Source organism: Parus major, chromosome 2 (assembly GCF_001522545.3).
Source record: "Parus major isolate Abel chromosome 2, Parus_major1.1, whole genome shotgun sequence".
Classification (NCBI taxonomy): domain Eukaryota; kingdom Metazoa; phylum Chordata; class Aves; order Passeriformes; family Paridae; genus Parus; species Parus major.
Window position 1 is genome coordinate 137756098 of NC_031769.1, and position 19032 is coordinate 137775129.

Consider the following 19032-nt stretch of genomic DNA (forward strand, 5'->3'; position numbering starts at 1 on the left):
TCCAAAAACTGGAAACTCATCAACGATCTTTGTGTCCACATCTCAGTCACATATGAGGAGATAAGCATTTTCTTTTCATAGCTTTAAATCAGTCCCTAGTCTATCAGTCCTGCCACTCTTTAGTAGATCTTCTCTCCTTCCTGTTTTCTCTAAATACTGTCTCAAAAGGGAGGCAAAAGTGGTTGCTCACTCAAAGAGCAGTTTTTTCCCACTTGGCTGATACAGATTTGTTCTGAAGACTGATGCACTATTTTTTGTCAGCCATATCAAAGAAACAAACTAAGAAAATAACCTTTTCCTAACTTTGGCTACAAAAAGACGCCTCCAGCTCTATAAAAACAGCCCTTCTTCTGTCTTGGTGATACATTATGGTTAAATGTCCTCAGATAACTCTGACAAACTTGTTTATAAAAAAACAAAAACATTGAAAGAGATAGAAGAAAAAGAAATTTCCTGGATAATCTTGCATTGTCCTGTACAGTCCATTGAATTTGATAACATTTTGACACACACAGTTGGCTCGGTTTTGGAAATTAAAACATAGAAATGAGGAAAGTGGCCTAACACAGTTCCTAGATAAGTATTTAACCTGAAAGAAAAGGGCATGTTTTATTAATGCTTGAGTACAAATAGAAGATGTTTTTATAGGGCACAAGGAAAAAAGTAGGAAAGGCCCAGTCTAAGGACAAAGATGATAAACTTGCTTTATTCAAGAAAAGCTGAAGTCATCTTCTGTCTGTGGATAACAACATGGTGCACTGTGTTGTAAAGTGCACCCTGAAGTGAAACAAAACTTGCATGAAGCAGAACTTGTTTAAATAAGGACACATCATGCCATTAAACACAGAACTGAGCAAGTGCAATTGGTTTAAATGCTTACATCTTAAAATACACCAAAAATACTATTTTAGATTACTACAGTGAAGAAGAATGAAAACCAGAAACCAAAATAAAGATGCTGAGATTTGAACTGTAACACTGAGGGTGCTTTTTCCTAATGCCATAAATTGCCAGAGGGAGGAGTACCTCTTCATTAATTGGGAAAATCAGTTGAACAAGATGAAAGCTGCAGAAAGGCAATTTAACTCACAAAGAAGAGGAATAAGGTCACCTTTAGAAACTAAAGGATAGCCTGCATTGCTATGCAATAGCTCTCCTATTGCTATTGCATCTTACAACAGAGAAACTGAAAATACCTTCATAAGGGAATTAAAACAAATCTCCTTAATCATCTGAACAATGCAATTTGAGGTACCTCAAAAATCCATGTCTAAACTGAAAGCTTCAGAATTTGCTAATTTGGGCAATTGTTATGGTAAGGGAAATGCTGTGAATTGTTATGCTGAACTCGATCACCACTGTGAGAAGGAAAACTCTGCTTTGGTGAGCCTTTCAGTCAGTAGTGCTGCTTAGAAAAGTTCCCATCCCCTCTCCTCTGCTCCTGTTGCTCCACTTTAACCTGGACCATGGCCCTGATGCAGCTGAGTGCATACAGAAGTCAGCGCTGGCACACAGCAGGAACTAGTGTCCAGGAGAGCTGGGAATGCTTTCTCCTGGGAGAAACATTGACTTGAACACTGAAGAGGAACAAAATTGCACTGAGTGGCCTAAACTAGCAGAGAGCTTGTGTGACCTGCACACTAAGAGCCAAGCATTAAGACTTAGTCAGGGATTGTCAAAGCAGCTGTAGCATCCTTTCTAGGTGAAACCTAAGCCTGGATAACTATGGTAAAACCCAACAAGCAAATACAGTCTGGTTTGTTCCCCATTTACAGCCTCAACAGAGTACTGCCTCGGGCACCCTCTCCTTTCCTCTTTTCTCTGCCTTCACATCTGAGCTTAAAACTTCTAGAGGTGATGGAATGGAAGAGTTAAACTCACATCCCTTTGAACAATATTTTAGTCTTGGTTCAGCAAAAGGTAGTGTGTACTTTCTCAAGTGAGCAGCACTTTATCTTGCCCACGAATCTTATGTGTGTCTGTGGGCTACTTTGACAGTTACTCAAAAAGACAGTTTGCTACACGTTAACTAAACCACACCAGGAGTTGCTCTGGTATTAATGCTGCTAAGTAATTTACAAAAGAAAATTAAATCAGCTTTCATTAACTAAGGCACCATGCTCTTACCTTCTGTTCCCTTGACATGAAAGCGCTTGTTGAGTTCATCCAACTTGTTCTTCTCAAGAACAGAAAAAAAAGGAATGAGATTAAGATCACTGGAGCACTCTGACATCTCGTTTTACTAGCATCTAATAAAACAAAACTAGTTCTACATGACAGTGAGGATTTTCTTGTCTCCTCTTTTACAAAAAATGTTAATTTTTCCAAGGGGGCACAAAGACTTCAGAGGAGGGGCCTGGGGAATTCTTACTGATCAAACCCTCTCAAAACAAATAAAATGGCTACAACTTTACCAAAACTACTGCTAATAGTGGAGCTTCCACAGATCCTAAACACCTACCTTGTCATCACATGTACATCCTATATCAAAATCTGATGCAGAAGGTAGAGCTACAGGATACAGTGGTTTAGCAACTTCATCTGGCACAGTTGGTTTATAAACATTGGCTCTCAGCAGGTGATTTAAGCTTCCGTGGGTGCCATTATTGGGAGCAGGCTTTAATCCAAGCAGATCTATGAAACCACCAAGGGAAAATGAATGGTGGTTAGACTCCAAACATGTATTCAAGCAGCAACGCTATCAAGTCAACACATTTATTAGTAATATTGTTTACACCCACAGCACATTAGTGAAAGCTTTTAATGCAATAAAAACACTGATTTTTTTTTTTATCCAAATCACAAATTTGTAAATGCCACATGAATAGTATCTTTGCTGTTATGACAAAATGTTAATTTGCACCAAGAAACTGGAAAAGTTTAAAATTGGACAATAAAACTGGACAGTTTTATTATAACTACTCCTTCAGCTTCCAGTACAAACCTACAGTCAATGTGCTGACCTCACACCAAACCTGCAACACAGTGATTTCTAACTAAGGGCTAACTACCCCTTAGGTATTACATGTTTGGGGAAAAAAAATTAATTACATCTTTGAAACACTTTAAAGTTTTATTGTGAATTACACCTTGAAAATTTGATCGTTCTAGAAAATCAGTACTAAAGAAAGGACCGTAATAATATCTGTACACATCATTGGATTCTTCTTCATGGCTTTGGTACAAATTCAAGAAATATAATCATACCAGGAAATGCCATAGAAAACTAAGTGATCAACCTGAACTGCTGCATGAAACATGCAGGTGCAGAAGCAGTCTCTGAATCTCTTCCTAAACAGCTGAGATGTGGACACCATACATTGTAGAGATATCCATTTGAGCTCTGTCAAGCTGCAAACATCAAAACTATAGCAACCCCCTTTACTGGCCAGTTCCAGAGCAAACTGAGACCTCTGAGAAGTGTCTTCAGCTCTCCTGGCAAGTGCTTGGGAAAGGGCGACCAGGAAAAAAAACCACCCTGAGAGAAAGTCAGGGCAAAAGCTCATGGGTACCTAAATGAAGCCCTGGTAAAATAAGTTGCTGTTTTCACAATTTCTCAAGCAGGCAGCTTACCACACATGACGTTGTAAAGTTCAATATTTTCAAAAGGAGGCACTTTGGTCTTGTACTTGAAGGTAGGGCCATAACCTATAAAGACAGTCTTAAAAGAAAAAAAAAAAAAGAATATGAAAGAACAACATTAAAATTTAGGGGGTTTTCAGTGAAAATTTACATTTCAGAGACCTTCAGTGACCCTCCCAGACATTGCTCATACCTGCATGCTGTTTATCTTGTTGTCATAACCATGGTCTCCATGAAAGAAACATTTTCCTGTTGGTTTCTTGTAAACATCCATGGCTTTCCTAAATTGAAAAAGTATTAGAAATGTTTCTCAAAGGTGGCTGACCTGATAATGTCTTTCAGGCAGGAAGGATAAGGTTACAGGGCAATACATTATTTATCTTTCATGAGTAGCAGTAGTAAGGACTTGCAGGCTTATACAGCATCCCCTGGGCTTCTCCCTCTAGTCCCACTCTAAGAAACAACTCTTATTATTGATAAAAACCTTAGTAACTATTATTTTATCAGATTTTCTCACATCACATAATCTCCTGCAGACTGGAAGTGTTGGGCCATACCCTTCCAATCCTCAAAAGGCCAGCAGAGGCTGTTCAGAAAGCATTTTTGGGATGCTACAATGCTGCAAATGTTGTACAATGCTATAAAGTGCTTTCCTGTTGGCCTTCAGCCCAATAAACAAAATGGGAAGCAGGAAAAAAAACTGAAAAAAGAAAGATTTTAATGAAGACAAATAGCTGTAAATATAAGTGCTGTACCATAAGAATGCTAATTATCAGCTTGTTATTGAGATGGGTTTCTTTACAAAATATATGGGAAAGTAAGTATTGTGTCATAGGAATTATAATCACCAGCTTATTTCAGAGTACTTCTGTACAGTTTTATGGGGCTGTGTGCAGGGAATACATATAGAAGACCACATAATCCTACAAATTAATTTCTTCATCTGCAATAAAAAAAAGCTCAAAGTTTGATTTTGGCCCTATAAATTACTAGAGCTACTGCAATTAGGGCTGCAGCTACCATTTTCCTGTAAGGTCCAATTACAATTGCACTAATGAAAGAATTACTGGTGAATGAGATCTCTGAAAATTACTAAGTAAGCAAAAGGATTTGCATTTAGTAATTTCTTATTTTAATAAGAAATTACTAAATGCAAATCCACCTGGGCAATCACATCCATTCCAGTAAAATTCTTAAAACTAAAGCTTTATAGACCCAAAATTCAGAGTATGATTCTTTGAAATATATGTAACCCCAGCAACGGGGCAGCCTGCCAGCAGCCAGTGGAGTTATGCAAGAAAGCAAATGGGGTTTCTCATTCACTGCTTCGGCAGAGTGATCCTTGCATAATTCATGGAAAGATAAGCACAGATGTCAAAAGGCACTTACAACACACTGTGTGTTTGCCTGGCAGCTATATGGGCAGAAAACCCTACCATAATTTAAAGCTCATAACAATCTACCGTGAGCCAAAAGCTGTGTCATCTTCCAAGAAGCACTGAGTCAGATTCATGCAAAAAAACCCCACCATTCTCATACTGTAATACACAACACGTGTCAAAGTATATTCAAATAGAAAACCGTGCACAATCCATAAACAAAGGCTACTCCTCTCCTGTTCACTCTATAGGTGTATGTGCCAACTAGTTTTTCCTCATTCAATTTTTAGCTAACTAATAAACACTGCCCATATTCTATAACCAAAAATTCAGAGTCATATGCCCAACATCAAGCCAAACCAGAGTTGTTGCCTGAACTATATCGTCCTGGCTCTCTGTGGATTCGTTCTGAAACGCAATACACTGCCAGCGCAGCACTTCGATGGCCACTCACTCACATTCTTCCACAGGTTCTGAGACATATACTCACTCTGCCAATATCTCCATTTTCTTTCCATTCACCTATTTCCATTCAAACTCTTGTTCCCTAACATCCCCTCACCACATAAACCTGCCCCTTCCTCCCTGCTTCCCTGTTGTACTATGCTTGCACCTCATTAGAAAGATTTAGCAGCATCTTCATTTGGGCTAATCAGTCAAAAGCACCAAGCTGCTTGAGCAAATCAGTCTGGGTTTCTACCTTTTATCCAGCAACTGATTTACCCACATTTTAAAATATTTTGTGTTCTCTAATTTCCTCTTGCTCAGAGTAGAGGATCAGGATGCTAACAGACAGAGCAATCCTAAGCATCCCATCTCCTCAGAAGAAAAAAACTGAAAATCAGGATGGAAGCAAAAGCAAAGGTTTACCTTGCCACGTGCCATTTGCGATCCACCAGTAAATGCACATCCTCAATTCTTCGGTTGTTAGCATAGTGCAAGCGTTTAGGCAGGTGCTGTTTCAGGTAAGGCTTGAAGTGCTGGTCAGACTTTCGACACTGAAAAATAAATGGTTACAAACAGCACACTGTCAGTTAGCTTAAGATGCACATAAAACCTTTGACTACAGAAATCAAGCTGTTAAGATCATCACTGATGGTGTCTGGAAAACAAAGTGTACATCTAGAGTATGTAGTCCAGTCATGTCTGTGCAGTATTTACATGCAGCCAAGGCCCAGGGAGCCATTCAAAGATATATTTGGAAAGTTTCATTCTTGTGACAGCCTTTATGAAACTATCAAACAAAATATCACACGTACTTAGTTCACAGATGAAGAATTTTATTCTAACTGGACCAAAGCTTAAGTTCCAGCAGAAACCTGAATGCTCAAAAAATACACCTCATCTGCAGATATATTTAAAGCAATCTGGTTACAAAACTTGGGGGGTTTTGTTTTTTTTGGGTTTCTTTAATTTTAATTTTAAGCACTTTTCTTCCATGAATCGAAGATTAGAATTGAAGGCTATCAAATGCAGCTTTTCAGCATTTTCAAAGTGTAGTAAGATGTTTACCCTAGAAGATTACTTTCCAGTTCTGAAGTCATGAATAAACAGACTCAGTTCAGGGAGTAAAGACAGTTCAGGAGATTCTGTTTCTGCCCAAAAAGGTTATTAAAAGCTAGTAGAGCAGCAAACAGTGGAAAACATGACAAACATTAATCTGTGCTCATGAAGGGCACCATTTAACATTCTTTATTTATAATAATGGTTGGTTGATTTTCATGTCTAAAGAGTGAGAAAAGAAAGCTGAATAGAGCTTCAATCAAGAAGTGAACAGTGAAGTATAGACAGATACCTCCCAGTCCTAAACACTTACTGTAAGGTTGGCAACAATCACTTTAGGGTCATCTGTTAAGCAAAGAAAAAAAAAGATTAAAAATTTACAAAAGAAAAGACAAGGCTTACATAAGCATACTTCCTAATACTTCCCTGACCTTTACTAAAAGTGTTTTGTGTATATAATAGAATCACAGAATCATTTGGGTTGGAAAAGACCTTTAAGATTAAGTCCAACCATTAATCCAGCACTGCCAAGTCTGTCACTAAACCATGTACCTGAGTGCACCATCTTTTAAACGCCTCCAGGGATGGTGACTCCACCACTTCCCTGGGTGGCCTGTTCTAGTGCTTGACCACCCTTTTCATAAAGAAATTTTTTTCCTAATATCCAATCTGAATCTCCCCTGGTGCAACTTGAGGTCTTTTCTTCTTGTCCTGTCAGTTGTTACCTGGCAGAAGAAACTGATCCTCGCCTGGCCACAGCCTCCTTTCAGGGAGCTGTAGAGAGGAACAAGGTCTCCCCAGAGTCTCCTTTTCTCCAGGCTAAACACCCCCAGCTCCCTCAGCCGCTTCTCATTAGACTTGTGCTCCAAGCATACCCTTCACCAGCTCCACTGCCCTTCTCTTCACCCACTCCCTCAATGTCCTTTTTTGAGTGAAGGGCCCGAACGTGAACCCAAGATCTGTGGTGTGGCCTCACCAATGCCAAATACAGAGAGACAATCCCTGGTTCTGCTGGCCACACTGTTCCTGGTCCAGGCCAGGATGCCATTGGCCTTCTTGGCCACCTGGGCACACACTGGCTCATGTTCAGCCACTGTTGACCAGCACCCCCAGGTCCTTTTCCAAGGGCAGTTTTCCAGCCACAGTTCCCCAGCCTGTAGGACTGCAGGGGGCTGTTGTGACACAAGTGCAGGACCCAGGGCCTGGTCTTGTTGAACCTCACACCACTGGCCTTGGCCCACAGACCCCACTTGTCCAGATCCTTCTGCAGAACTCTCCTACCCTCCAGCAGATCAACACTCTTGCCCAGCTTGGTGTTGTCTGCAAACAGATTCAGGGTGCACTTGATCCTCCCATTCAGATCATCAATATAGATATTAAACAGAACTGGCCCTGATACTGAGCCCTGGGGAACACCCTGGGCCCAGCCATCAAGACAGTTTTTTACCCACTGAAGGGTGCACCTGTCCAAGCCACAGGCTTCCAGTTTCTCAGAGAGAATTGTGTAGGAGACAATATAAAAGACTTTGCAAAAGTACAGGTAAACATTTTCCACATGAGCAGGTCATCCTGTCATAGGAGATCATGTTGGTCAAGCAGGACCTGACTTCCTTAAACCCATGCTGGATGGGCCTGATCCCCTGGCTGTTCTGCATATGTGATGGTTTGGTGACATGTAGTTGCTCAGGTACTGTCCTCACTGTTTTATAATCTGAACCCTAGCTTAATGCTTATTTTGTTTTTTGCAAACACATATTTTAAAGACTTTTGGCTGTTTTTCTTTAAAATAAAAAACTATCTCCGAACAAAATGACTTTCCTTGAAAAATTTTGAGAGCAGACTTGAATGCAACAATGCACTCTGTTAGAAGGAGCAAGATAAATATGCAGCATTTTTTGGTCACTGTTAACATTTGACTGATTTCATAGGCTATGTTGAGTAAGTGGAAAGCCACATTAAAATATTCTGTATCTTTCTTTGGGCTATTAAAGGGATGTGCAAGATGTAGAAAGTCTAAACCCAGTAATAATCCATAGCAACTATGTTCTTCTGGGGGATGGTGGAAACATTTTTCAGTTATGGGAGGAAAAATAAACTAATAGAACATTTTGGGAATTGAAAAATCTCTTGTTCAAATACTGTTGTTTTGGTTGCTTAAGGCATGATCTTACCGAGCTTGAAATGGGATATGTAGCATCTCAAAACACAAGCTGCAGGCTTTTGCACTGCACAGGTGTGTTTGCAATATTGAGACAGTATTATGGAACAATAAAGAATAAAGAATTTGGTAATTTGCCATTTAAGGAGATGAAACCACAGTTCTAAAGGTAAGAAGCATGCTTCTTTGTTCTACATTCAAACTGCTGATTTATAAGCAATTGCAAATATTCAAACTAGGAAGCTGCAGACAGAGGCCGAAAGAAGAAAATGCTATTGTGGGAAAACCAGTGGTATGACTCAGAGGTCAGGCAGACAAGCCAATCTTTTTGAAACATATTGTCATTCATTCTCTAAGGAAAACTTATTTTTCTCAGCAATCTGGGAAGACAAGGATTGAAACATCTTTTAAAAAAACCCAAAAAGCTTCTCAGAACTGAAATTTGTTCTCAGTAGACTGTGGACTGTAGGAATTCAGTCTCATGCTAGTCTATAAAATTTGAACAATATGTGCACTATTTTCAACAAATCTTTACACACTCATCATATATTCCTCGAGCATAAATGCCCAGGTAAAATAGTTTATAGTAAAATAAATGCATACACAAATCAGTATTAAGGGTGTTTTACCACATTCTTATGATTTTTGCTATTATTCTGGAAGTATTTAAACTTCAAAGATGGATCTCTCTATGAAATTTGTCCTCACCCAGAGCATATCTGAAATGTTATGATGTAACAGCTGGCTATCCCAGCTATCTGATCTTCTTCTCTATTAAAAGTTGTCACTCTTGGAAGCATATGGTGCAAAAAAACCACAGGTACCTATGGTTTATTTATGAGTAAAGTAGTTTGCATGTTAGCCTAAACTGCTGGCAAAGATAGGTTTGCCCTTGAATGCTGAACTAGAGCAGTCAGGGTGCTGGCACAAGCCCTGTCCTGGTACTGCTGCCCTGGAGGCAAGAGGAGGGCAGCTGGTGTAATGCTTGAATTTCAGATAGTTTCACCAGAGGACTCCTGCCTGAGCCCTGAGCGTTACTGTCACAGATCAGTTAATCTCAAACACTAAGTCAGGGTAAACTTCTAAAAGCATGGTTCAAAATAGCAACAAGTTTTACTGACAACATTTGCCCTCAATGCATGTGCTGACCTTCCTTATATCCTTCAACATCTCCAGTGTGTTGCTGTTTAGCAGCCAACATGACTGCTCATCTATGCCAATAGTATGATAAAACTACCGAATTCAAAATTAACAAGTCACTTTTTTCCCTATTAGCTCATAAAATGTACCAGATGTTGTTTTTTTTTTAACATCCAAGCTGTGCTGTGCTGAGATTGCCCAAATACAGGTTTTTGTTGACAGAGATGAAAAGTGCATGAATAAACTCACAATGACACATAAGCTGGTATGTGGAACTGTCTTGGAGTTCCCATTCCTCCTTGAAAAAAGAGTGGCATTTAACCCAGGACATTTAAGCCTTCTCTTTGACAGTTCTACCACTGTGGGGTCTGTGAAGTACACATTGGAAAGGAAACAAGTTGGAATCCACTGTCTTCAGTGGGATTCCCTCTGAAATTCCTACCAAATTTACACCCTTTGGGCAGCATTGTTTCAAGGAAGGAATAGAGTCTAGTTCTCAGGATATAAGAAGTACAATTAAATTAACTTACACTTTAGGTTATTGCTAGACCTAGGGCGAATTCGCCCTAGAGATCCAGGCAGCAAAATTATATCATCCACATTAGTCAGATAGTTGCTTAAAAATTCAGTTCTTTCACAAGTAGTGTCTTCCATCCCTGCAGAGAGAAAATGCAAAATTCATCCACCTCAAAATAAACACATTTTCCAGAATGTCAAGAAAATGGAGACCCCTATGTATTACTTCATTTTGGATGACTAATCTTGTACTTTACAGCCATCTCATTCCAACATAATACACTGGTAGGACTCAAACTAGGAGTGCCTATGTGAGAGAAATACCAGTCAATTCCAGCATTGTAGGAATAGTCACCACATACACCATGTGTGCACTGACTCAACTCCAAATTAAACTCATGGAAAAATCAAAGTCTGTTTCTAGTTTAATGTACTGCTTTGAGGATTATTTCCTTTTAAACAAATGATTTTAAGAGGAATAGCACACAAAAGGTATTGTCTGTTGGTGGTCTGTTCTAAGGCAGCCACAGATAAACAATTTTCTCTTGCAGATATTTGTGGTGGGGAGGAATGCACTGCCAGCCACAGGAGGTTCTCAGCACAAAACTGCCCCCTAGAAATCCTTCCTGACCCTTACCCTTCTCTACCCACAGCCAGAAACAAGGCATATGCCATTTTATTGCTGATGTAGCAGTTCATGTGAGAATGTCAGGAGTAAAGATCCAAAATTAAGAGGACCTTTGGTGGCATTGCTAAAAAAGTTACACAAATCCAGGATTTCCTTTAACAAAATTTTTCTTTTTATCTTTGCTAGTATTTACTATTTCCTATATCACCAAGTTTATTCTAATGTTTGAAGGAAGACCTACCAAATAGTATCTGTGCTTTTAAGTGACTACATCTGACCATGAAATATCTTTTTACCTCCTTCCTCCATTATTTTGATGACTTTTCCATCTAAGTGGGGAACGGAACAGTCTTACATTCCATAGATATAAGAAAGATATTCCAGTCTTTCTTCTAATAGGGTAACTTAACTCACTAATTGCCATGAAAATGATTCAGTCTCGAGTCCTGTTGTTCTTATGTGCAGGAGAACAAGGCTATTAAATTTTTCATTCCATAAAAACTGAAAAGAAGATTACCCTAGGCAAAATAAAGCCCTCCAATACATGAAATAAGAGTTACATTTGGATGTGATATCAGAAACACCAAGATTTGTAAAGCTCTGAGTAAATAAATAAATATCCAGATCACTATTATGAAAGAGAAGTGTCCCTCCATGACAATTAACAGATGAGCTGAGTGGCCAGTCCACACCAACTGGCTTTTTTGGGGAGAGTTAAACTACCAGAAAAAAGATCAGCACAAAAATATCTTAAATGGAACTTTGATTTAGGTTACCTATTATATTTACAGCTACATTATTTAAGCATTTATCTTCTGATAAATATTATGGTTTAAAATTTACCATGATCACCAACAAATATAACATTGACACATCGATGTAGTTTCAACTGTTTCAGTCCATCCATTAGCTGTCCTACTGTCTTGTCAATCTCTCTCAGGGGATTCACCATCATCTGTATAAATATTGAGAAGGAAAAAAAAAGTTTATTCTGTCATTGCAGTGTTCATACTTCTACAAATGGGGGTCCTTTGGCAAAACTCTGATGGGAAAATCATCCAGGTCAAGAGGCAAAGCCTTGGCTGAGCTGTTACTCCTACAATTATTGTACCATTTCCTTTTGTATATCCACACCACGATTTCATAATGAGAAAGCTCTGCTGAGATGCTGGCACAAGACAGCCAAAGGTCTTTATGGCTGATCCTAGGCCTCCCATGAACATGTCTGCAGTTGGTAAAACAATGTGTAGGCAGCAGAAAAACACATGTGACTTTGGGGTCCAGTTTCTTTCTTACAGATAGAAAGCAGTGCTTTTAAAAGAAAACAGTATTTTATGTGAATGGTTTAGTCAAAAAATGAACATGAAATGAAGCTTTAGACTTGGGATTCACATGCCAAGTCACTTAAAGAAATTCACTTCAAAGAACATCTGATGCCAGGATGACAACTTGCACATCACTTGAGTAGCACATGAGGCTCAGAGGGAGTGTTCTTCAGCTTCAAAGCCAAGAGTTTCCAACAACTCAAATGACAGGCCTGGCAAAATTGTCAGCAGGCCCCAGAGGACACAGATACTGTACTGTGATTTCTTCATTTAAATTTCTTTTTCATTAAAAAACAAAACAAAAAATGAAACAAAACAAAAAACCACAAACAAACCAAAATCAGAAAAATGCAAGACACAGGACTATGTTTTCAGCCTTAAGAAAATGAAACATTTTTTACCAGATGGCACAGAGAGGGGAAAAGTAAGATTTTAGGCAGAGGACTCATTTTGTTTTGATTTTGAGAAGAAAACATTTGTTGTCACTATATGGCAACTTCTTCCTCACTTATCTGTTTGATTTGGCTGGTTCAAGTATCCACAATAAAAAATCTTCCCAATGACAAATGATAACAAATGCTGGATGAGAGAAAATTAGATTTTGGTAGAATTTTCTAAAATAAACACCGTGTTAGTGTGACCCAGAAAGAGGTGGTTCAGAAATTCTCCCTCTGCCTGAGTCATTAAGGGATAGATGTTAAATGAGTCTGCTAGGTTACGAGACAGGAAATGTCAACTCCCACGTGGCACTATAAATACACAGAGGAGGGACTTACAGGAGGAGGAATCACAGTGGGGAACAGGAGGAACAATTTCTGCAACATATGGAAGTGGTTCAGATAAAGGGTGAAATTCTGAAATCTTTTAATTCAGGAAAGCCTAAGTAGTCACTTAAGTTAAAACTTTGAAACCCTCAAGTTTGGAAAAAATGAAAATTGTCTGTTTCAGTATTCTGTCACTCTCCAATACAAAGAGCTGCTTCTACTAATGGGAATTCCATTTTTATGAAAGTCTATTTATATTGTGTCAATCATATAAGGAAATACAACTTTTACTCAGAATCCAAGGCATATTCAAAGAAGCTGGAAATCCAGACAGAGTTCCCATTAATTTTTACTTTAGTCAGCAAGCTTAAGTTTTCTTTTAAAAAATGATAATGATGATAAAAAGGTAGAGCAACAATAATTCAAAGATTTCAAGTCATAATTCTGTTTAGCTACTCTCTTCAGCAATCTGACTTCCTCTTACAGTTCCTCCCAGATGTAACTTCCAAAGATTTATTGGCAAACAGAAAAAGCTGTTGCATAAACCGTTCTTCACCCAATATAAAGACTTTGTAAGACTGTGCAGAACTATTTTCTCTTCCAAGATTCGTAGAACTCTGGGTTGGTGCTACAATAAAGAGTTTTATAGCCTTGTGATAGTGCTGTGTGTGGGATCTGAAATATACAAAAAAAAGCCTGGCTTCTCTCACAAGTTTTTCCATAGAAGAAGTCTGATTAGAAAGAAGGAAGGAAGAAAGAATCTTACTTTTAAATTTGTTTTAATAAGAGGTAGAATGCATCCTGTACTGCATTTCATTGATGTCAAACAGCATCAAAATATTAACTTGCAGATGCAATGGCAACTACTGCATAATAGTTGAGGTTTTTTCCTGAAATAATGGTGTCAAATTTTCACAGTTGACTTTTCCGAAAAAGTTTTTTAGGGGTAAGTTTGGATCATCCTTTCATTCAGAGAAAGAAAGGCAAAAAAGAGAGCAATATATTTTCATGTCACTAGGAATGTTATTTCTACTCTATTTCATGTCAGCTTGGAATGGCAAATTGGCAAGTCATAGCAGTATCATCCATAGCAGTAATTAGTTCTCCTCTCAGGTAAATCTTAAAATGTTGAAAGTTCTCTGGGAAATTCCTGGGGTTCTATATGTGATTTTTTTGCATGTCCCTGTCTGCCATGTTTTTACACTTAAATAATGTGCCTCAAAATAACTCTTTGAAGTTTAACTGTGCAACAAGTCAAACAACATTCCCACAAAAAAACCTCTTGAGAAGGATGTTTATAGCCTCTTGTAGGACACTGAAGTGTAAAGGCTTTTGTTTCTAGCTTAAAGGAGAAATATATAGATTGTTAGTGCCAGGTGGATAAAGACAGTACACTGAGGAATACTCTTCATCCAGTTGCACTTTTTCCTAATAAAGCAATTTATATTTGATGTTTTCCTTGTGAAAACAGACTTACGCACCACCTCTTGCAAATACACCATTCAGAAATTCAGCAATAAAATTCCTTACCCTCCAAAGTAACAAAATTACTTTAAAATGTGTATTTTGAAAACAAGTTTTCTTTCCCTTTTAGATTTTATTAGTTTCTTTTTCAGGACATTTCCACAACCATGAGGACTAGACACAAAACCTCAAATAATCACCATGCTCCCATGAGCTGGAAGTTAATGGAGGCTACAACATATTGCAGAACTTGTAATAACTGAGAAAGTTTAGCAGCAGTGGTAGTGTCTTCCCAGAGATTTCTCTGACATTGCCTCCAGCTGATGGCTGGATTTAAAAAAATATAGGGATTATAAAGATAACTCTCCCTAATGCAAACAATCTGAAACAAGAAAAACACAGGTCCCAGCAGGCTTGGTCTGGTTTGGCTGCTCTCCTGTGGGTCCTTCAGTACATTTATAAAAGTTTTGGCTGCAAAATCCCAACCTGAAGCATGGCGTGAACTCCCAAGTTGAAAAAAATAAAGACAGCATAGTGCCTAAAAAGTGGCACTTCCATCATAAATTTTTGGAACTTACTTTCTTCCGACGAGTTTCCGTAGAATATTGATCCACTCTATGTACTTTTCTTCTTTTCTTTGGAGCTGCAACTGGTCTTTCCTGTCTCCTCTTAGGAGGAAGCTTTCTCTTAGGTCTCTTAGGCGGAGTAAGAGGGGAGCCATAACTACTCTCCTGTACTGGCAGGGAGAGATGTCTGGACTCAGAAAAAAAGCCTGCCTCAACTCACATCAGATAGTAAAGCTACCTGTGTCAGATAATCCTGAAGCATAAGTGCTATGGCCTTATCAAATATTTAGGCTTTTGGACAATTTAGGATCTCTCCCTTTTTAAGGAGGAATTCACCAAATTGTACTGAAAGCGGAACAGCAGTTACAAGAGCAGACAGCATAAAAGCAAATTAAATTGGTGTTTCAAAAGATAGGTGGGGCTTCTGTGTTTGAAAATACATAGTTATATAGGGGATATTAGTTATCAAATATTAATTCACTAGTATTATTGAGATTTAAGTTAATTTAAATTACAGCAAAATTAATTGCACACAACTTAATGAGTGTCCAGGGTAGAGTACTGGTGGAAATGCAACATTTCACTTGAATGACAGTTCAGGTATGAGTATTAGAGGCTGTCCAGTCTCAATGACTTCTGCAAGGTTTCCCACACCAACGTTTTGACTGAATTAGTGACATCAAGTACCCTCATCCATAGTACTACCACTACTGTGCACCAGACCCTGCACCTCACTGAAGTCACCAAAACCCCATTTGCCACTATTTGGGGGTCTGCAGATCAGAGTTGTGCAGGTGGAACTCAGTTAACATGAAGCTCATATCCTTCAAATTAGCTGGGTGGGGCACACTGGTGTCAGTGCATGAGAAATCTACCTGTTTACTTGCCTTATTACCAGCTTTATGGGCATTTTGAGAATTGAATTTCCTAGCAGCCTCAGTGTGGCATCTCACTGGGTAATGTCATTGTTCCTAAATGCACAGTTACCTAGGATAGACACTATCCCATTAATCAACCTGCTTGTAGTCTTAAACTGTCCCACTCTCACTGACTTGAACACAACTTGCAGGCTCTTGGCACTGCTCAGATGGTGTGAGAGGAGCTGACAGGAGACACCTAGCAGGAGATAAACCACAATCTGCAATGGAGCACGCTGAGTGGGCTGGGGGAGAGTTGGACATTTATAAAGCTATTTAAGTTCTACGTACTTAGGCAGCTTCTGCCAGTTGTTGAGTTACAGAGCCCCATAACCAGGGAAGGGGAAGAAGGGGATGTTACCATCTGCCATGCTGTTTCATTGCTTCCAACGCAAGCAGCTGGAAAGGAGATTCTAGTCCAGTCTCATTCGTCTTTCTCCAGAAAGGCATTTTAATAAAGCAGCACCAGAGTTTTCTGTTTTTAAAACGCTTCAAGCTTTGTGCAGTCCTGATGAGAGGAGCGGCAGGGAAAGGAAGGATTCTCATTTTACTGTCTCTGAATTGGCTCAGACAGAGCTCCACAGTGCCAGAAACACGTGAGCACAGCAGACCCAGGTCTGAACACTGAAGTGACTGTCTCAAGACAGCATGTTAGAGGAGCAGCAGAAATGGCTTAGCACTGCCAGACTTCAATTTATTTTAGAGCTCTTATGGTAGTATATTTCTAGAATATTTTATATTAAAAAAACAGCCAGGGAAAAAAAAAAAAGCCAAGTTCTTATTAACCAGCCAATTCTTAGTCTTGCTTGAGAAGAGTCAGAACGAGTTATGGAGGAGGGAACTGAATCCCTCCCCTCTTACAGAAGGAAACTGTAACATCACAAGGGTAACTAGCCAGCCAAAGCTTTGCTTCTTGACCTGGATGGACCAACCTACCAGAGTTCAACTGCAGAAGCACAGAGGGAAAGAAAAAAAAAAAGAAAAGGCAGAAGTAAATTAAAAGCAAGCATATATTTTATAACTCCCATAACTGCTCCTGGAAACATAACAGAACCCACTGAAATACCTCCTAAAATGTTTTTAAAGAAAAAAAACCAAAAAAAAATAACACAAAACACCCCCACCCCAAAGCAAAAAAAAATAAAAATCCCACCAAATCAAACCAAAAAATCCCACCAAATCCCAAAACCTAGACAATCAACTCATTTACACTGAAATTCATGCTAGTGGATATGCAAAGTTACACTTGTGGAGACTAGCTGTAATATCAATTCCATTTATATAAAAAACACTGGCAATTCACCAATAAATTGTAAGTATATCTAAGTCTCTTCGCTTCTTGCTTTAAGACACTCTGCACGTAGGTTTCTGATGCCATTAGACCCCTGAGATTGTACATTTAAAATAAATTTAGAATATTATTTTATATAATAAGCTCAAATAAATATTCTAATAAAGATTTGGAGGTTTTCAAGATAAAAAGCTATTCCTCAAACTACTAACTGCAGTAAGAAAAATCAGCATGAAATATTCACTCTTCAAAATAAATAAGAAGCCCACTGTAAATGTAACGCTGAGTTGTTACAAGCTTGTTTTCAAATATTTCATATTGTTTGGTAGATTTGCCTTCGCATGAAGAAAAATGCTCAGTAATACTCCAAATGTCTAACTGATGGCAACCATATACAAGAAAAAAAATATTTCACAGGAAGACATGCTCTTGGTATCAAGGAATTAGCTAAAAGGGATCCTTTTGAGGACTTTCTACCAGATGATGTAAATTTCATAGCTCCTAATAATTATATTGAAACTCAGTGTCAAGAGACACAATATAAAATACTTCCTCTAGCTTTTCTACCCCAAAACCAGGCCCCTAGCAAACCTCAGCATCTGTGTACTTACACAGCTGTGTTCATTTACTTACATCTCCATTCACAAAGTTTGGTCCACTGTTTGAAGTGCAAACACAGACATGCTCTTCTGCTAACTCATCTGTTCTCAATTTGCTAAAAACTGATTTCATGGTCTTCTTGTGTTTAATACAAATGACATAAAACTATCTATTTGTAAAACTCTCATAAGCTATTAATTCACACTTATTAAGAGCCGAAGCTTTGCCTTGCAATTAGAGATCAACCTTCATATAACCATCCACAAGAACCCCCATACTGGAAGAGCCTTTGGGGGTTTTTTGCTTTTATAAAGTTTTCTCCTGTTATGACCTCTTTGCCATACTTCACTTTTTACACTCTTATAATTAACCTGAAACTAGATTGCCATATTGGTTGGATGCTAAGCAGATTTGTTAAACACCCCAATTTAAAGAACATTTTCAATGTCACCATCTTAATATTCCCCTTTTAAGTCCATGGAAAAAGCTCCACAATTCTGTTCAGAAGGAAGTGTCTGTATCCAGATAAATAAAAAATATTAACACTGCTTCTCTTTGCTTTCTTCTCCCATCAAGAACAGCCACCAGATGTAAACCAAACAAATAAGAAACTACTGCTGGGTACCTGGCTGCTCAAGAAAATCGGCATTGCCTTCCAGAGAGGGTAGGCATCTGATTTACTCCTCACTTTTTGAAGATTGCAAACATTTGTTTATCCTTTGAAAATCCTACATTAAAAACTCTTGAAATCTTGTGATGGGAATCTGCAGGCATGCATTTGCACTGAAACTAGGGGACCTTTGCAAGATGTCAGACATCACTGGAAATGCCAGATCCCAGCCACTTGAAGCAGGATATTTGGGTACAGCATTTGCTTTCCCTCCCCACATATCCCTGACAAGTGCATTATCTTGAAGTTCTTGTCACCTGGACAGTGTTGTCAGGGGAAACAACACCCATCAGTCCCAGTCAGCTACACAAAGTCAAACAAGAGGTTAAACTACTGCAGCATGTTGCACATAATTTTTCATTAAAATGCCTTATGGTGCTTTAAAACTTTTTCCAAACTCAACAGCATGGTCCTGAGGGAACAGTATTGGAAAAGCTTTCTGAACCCCTGTAGGGCCTATATGAAACTGGAACTAGCAGCCTTTTATATTTCCTGACAGACTGGAATTATTACTTTGGCTACTGCTGGC

At 38.7% G+C, this 19032-nt stretch overlaps 1 protein-coding gene across 7 annotated transcripts in view; it reads right to left on the bottom strand.

Moving 5' to 3' along the window:
* Window positions 1-19032, bottom strand: part of ENPP2 (ectonucleotide pyrophosphatase/phosphodiesterase 2) — a 56502-nt gene that overhangs the window by 10505 nt on the left and 26965 nt on the right. For 3 of the 7 annotated variants that reach the window (XM_015619271.1, XM_015619268.2, XM_015619273.3), the window contains exons 12-21: window positions 16879-16888; window positions 15038-15195; window positions 11750-11861; window positions 10293-10418; window positions 6778-6809; window positions 5832-5959; window positions 3776-3863; window positions 3574-3661; window positions 2462-2634; window positions 2128-2179 (exon numbers count right to left, since the gene is read on the bottom strand). In XM_015619271.1, coding sequence (XP_015474757.1) covers window positions 2128-2179; window positions 2462-2634; window positions 3574-3661; window positions 3776-3863; window positions 5832-5959; window positions 6778-6809; window positions 10293-10418; window positions 11750-11861; window positions 15038-15195; window positions 16879-16888 — 967 coding nt within the window. The remainder of the gene's footprint in view (window positions 1-2127; window positions 2180-2461; window positions 2635-3573; window positions 3662-3775; window positions 3864-5831; window positions 5960-6777; window positions 6810-10292; window positions 10419-11749; window positions 11862-15037; window positions 15196-16878; window positions 16889-19032) is intronic. The other 4 variants (XM_015619269.3, XM_015619270.2, XM_015619274.2 and 1 more) reach the window with 4 other exon arrangements.